Consider the following 3,246-nt stretch of genomic DNA (forward strand, 5'->3'; position numbering starts at 1 on the left):
ACCAGCCATCTCTGTCAGAGAGGTGGTGGGAATAAAGACGTATTTTGGAGGTAAAATTGATTTGAACAGGATTGAGTACAATGATGCTGATATGGAGTCACCACAGTAACAGAGGAATAAAATATATCTTTAGTTTTTTAAAAAAATAATGTTAGTTTATAGAGCAGGGGTTCCTTTTCATTAAAATGGGAAACTCAAGAGAAATATATATTTAAAATTTATTATATGTATTTAATAAATGCCCCAAGTAAGGTACTCCCCAGATAACCTAGGAATAAGACACAGTTGCTAACCAAATCTAGTAGATGACTGTGTAGGCTTTCTTCTTCTACTGCCCAAGGCGCTGCAATTAACCACAGGTCTTTGCTCTTATTAATGTGATAAAGTAATACTTGATTATGGTGCCTGGCAAATAATAAACGCTCACCAGATGGAGTAAATGCTTAGCATTGAAAACTGCATTTTCAAACAAAAGAGTCATCTAGGAGAAACCAAATGGAATGCAAAAGTATAAAGGTTGAGACTTCTTGTGAAAAACAGTGAGTAGCTGTGGTTACAGAAATGCCACAGCACGGACCCTCCTGCAAACTGGCTCTGCTGTCCTGGCAGGAACAGAAACCACTCAATTTGCTTTCTCTTGGAAGAGACAGAGTGGCTGTCAGTTTGCCATACTCTTTTGGACTTCCTAGAAAATGGAATGTACAGAACAAGAAGGAGAGGCAGCACAAAGAGCTGGAATAAAAGTTGAAGATGAAGATGCTCATGAACATCAGGTTTCTGGTGATAGGCCAACCATTCACAGCTTTAGAGCCATGGGCAGTAACACAGCAGTATTCAATAGAGTTCTGAGAGCCCAGCACAGGAAAAGCACTTCCAGTTCCATTATCTCAATGCCAGAGTGGGTAATGATGGTAGGGGGTAGCTAGCCATAGGGGTAAGTGAGGGTAGCTAGAAAGAGGGGTATGTGGGGGTAGCTAGAAATAGGGTGAGTGGGGGTAGCTAGAAAAAGTTGTCTAAGAGATGGTTCCCGCCTTTCACATCAGGAAAAACCGGCAATTAACTCAGACGTTAAAATTTAAAAATTGTCACTTCAAAATGTCGTCTTCTCTTACTTTAAGCAACAACCAACCATTTCTCAATCAGACGAGCGATGAAGTCGATTGTATACAACAACCGGTGATGACCAGCTCAGCGGCTGGACTGAGAAAAAGCTCCAAAGCACTTCCCAAAGTCAAACTTGCACCTATAAAAGGTCATGGTCACTATTTGGTGGCCAGTTGCTGGTCTGATCCACTATAGCTTTCTAAATTCGGCAAACCCATTACATCTGAGAAGGATGCTCAGCAAATCGATGAGATGCACCGAAATCTACAGTGCCTGCAGTCAGCACTGGTCAACAACAGAAAGGGCCTGATTATTCTCCACGACAACGCCTGACTGCGCATCGCACAACCAATGCTTCCAAAATGGAACAAATTGGGCTATGAAGTTTTGCCTCATCCACCATATCCGCCAAGCCTTGGGACCTCTCGCCAACTGACTACCACTTCTTCAAGCATCTTGACAACTTTGCAGGGACAACACTTTCACAACCAGCAGAGTGCAGAAAATGCTTTCCAAGAGTTTGTTGAATCCTGAAGCACGGATTTTTATGCTACAGGAATAAACAAACTTTTATTTCACATTGGGAAAAATGTGTTGATGGTGATGCTTCCTATTTTGACTAATAAAGATGTGTTTGAGCCTAGTTACAGTGATTTAAAATCCACGGTCTGAAATCGCAATTACTTTGCACTAACCTAATAGACTGGGAAAATGTGTTGGGAGTGAAAGGCGGTAACAGATTGTTAGGAGTGTAGGGAAGAAAAGGCAAATTACAAAAGTTGAGTTTGGAGTAATTTTTATATGGAAATGGGATTTGTGTTGGGCCTTGAGAGGTAGGTAGAATTATAGCATGTAGGGAAGCAAGGACAATTTTTCTGGTAGAGGAAACATCATAACCAAAAGCATGAACAGGCTGAATGTGAGGGACACAGAGGCTCAAGATTTAGTGTATATGAAACTGTACTAGCTGGGGGAGTTGTACAATGGAGACAAATTGTGGTGGGTTTCTCATCACAGGTAGAAGATATATGATTTTATCACAACCACAAACATTAAGAGATTTGAACAGGGTAAAAGGTGGATAAATCTGTATTTTAGAGAGGTGGCAACTGAGATGATGGACTGTAAGGGTCAAGGATCAGAGGTATGAAAACCAGTTTTGAAACTGTTCCTATACTCCGGAGAAGTGTGAAAATAAAGTCTTGCGTGAGCGCAGAGGTCTTGGTTAGAATGCCAAATATTTATCAATTGAGTGACCAGGATGCATTACTTAAACTGAAACTCCTTATGTTTTCTATAATATACTGCTTAAATTTAAATCACAGCTTTGGTGTGGAAAGTAAATCAATACGTGTAAAGTGGATGGTCATTACTCAGCAAAAAATCTGTTGAAAGCTTCTACCTTATTCTTTCAGAGTACAACCTGTAGAACTCGTACCACTTCTGTTCTGGCCCCGAGTCCGCTGTTGTGCAATCTTGCTTGCCTGGCTGTCTTCCCGGACTGGGCCCCTCATTAGGGCTTCTGAAAGATCACAGCCCAAGTCTCCGCATGCCTAGCCTCAGGTAAGAGGTTTTGCACGCAGTAGGCCCTCAACAGAAACGTGGGAGCAAATAGCGTGTGAAGGGGAGAAGGAGGTGGGCGCACAGCCCGTTGAAGGCCGCGCACTCTGCAGGTTTCTGCTGCCAGCCCAAGCCCCTGGGGTCACGCCTAAGATATCACCAGTGCCAGAGCGCAGCGGGCACCGTCCCATCCCTCTTCGGGGGACAAGCAGGGTCCCCGCTCTTGCGGGGCGCAGGCGAATGGACGAGGAAGCCGAGGGCCTGCCTTCCAACTCAGGAGTGAGATTTCCCTCTTCCTCTAGGCCTTCGGGGATCCGTCTTGGGAACCCCCCCTTCTCTGGTCCTCCTTCCTGCCCGGGAGAAGCGAGGGCGCCGTTCTCCAGAGGCTGCCGGGCCGGAGGCGGCGGCGGAGCTGGGCGGTTCGCGTGGGTGTGGGGCGTGGGGGGCGGAGCGGGGCGGGGAGAGGAGAGTCCACGAACTTTCTAACTCGGCCGGGGCGACCCGCGGCGACACAGTCGTCTGCGCCGCGGGGCGGGCCGGCCTCTTCGGTCCTGGACCAGCCCGCCGGGGGAGCCGCCGCCG

General features: G+C 46.2%; 1 protein-coding gene across 1 annotated transcript in view; it reads left to right on the top strand.

The window, feature by feature from the left end:
* The first annotated feature begins 692 nt into the window (after positions 1-692).
* LOC103259558 (25-hydroxycholesterol 7-alpha-hydroxylase) overlaps positions 693-3,246 on the top strand; it is a 214,335-nt gene continuing 211,781 nt past the window's right edge. Inside the window, exons 1-2 of the mRNA XM_008057220.2 lie at positions 693-902; positions 2,662-2,943. Coding sequence (XP_008055411.2) covers positions 693-902; positions 2,662-2,943 — 492 coding nt within the window. The remainder of the gene's footprint in view (positions 903-2,661; positions 2,944-3,246) is intronic.

Source organism: Carlito syrichta, unplaced genomic scaffold (assembly GCF_000164805.1).
Source record: "Carlito syrichta isolate Samal-C Ts95f unplaced genomic scaffold, Tarsius_syrichta-2.0.1 Scaffold302880, whole genome shotgun sequence".
Lineage (NCBI taxonomy): Eukaryota > Metazoa > Chordata > Mammalia > Primates > Tarsiidae > Carlito > Carlito syrichta.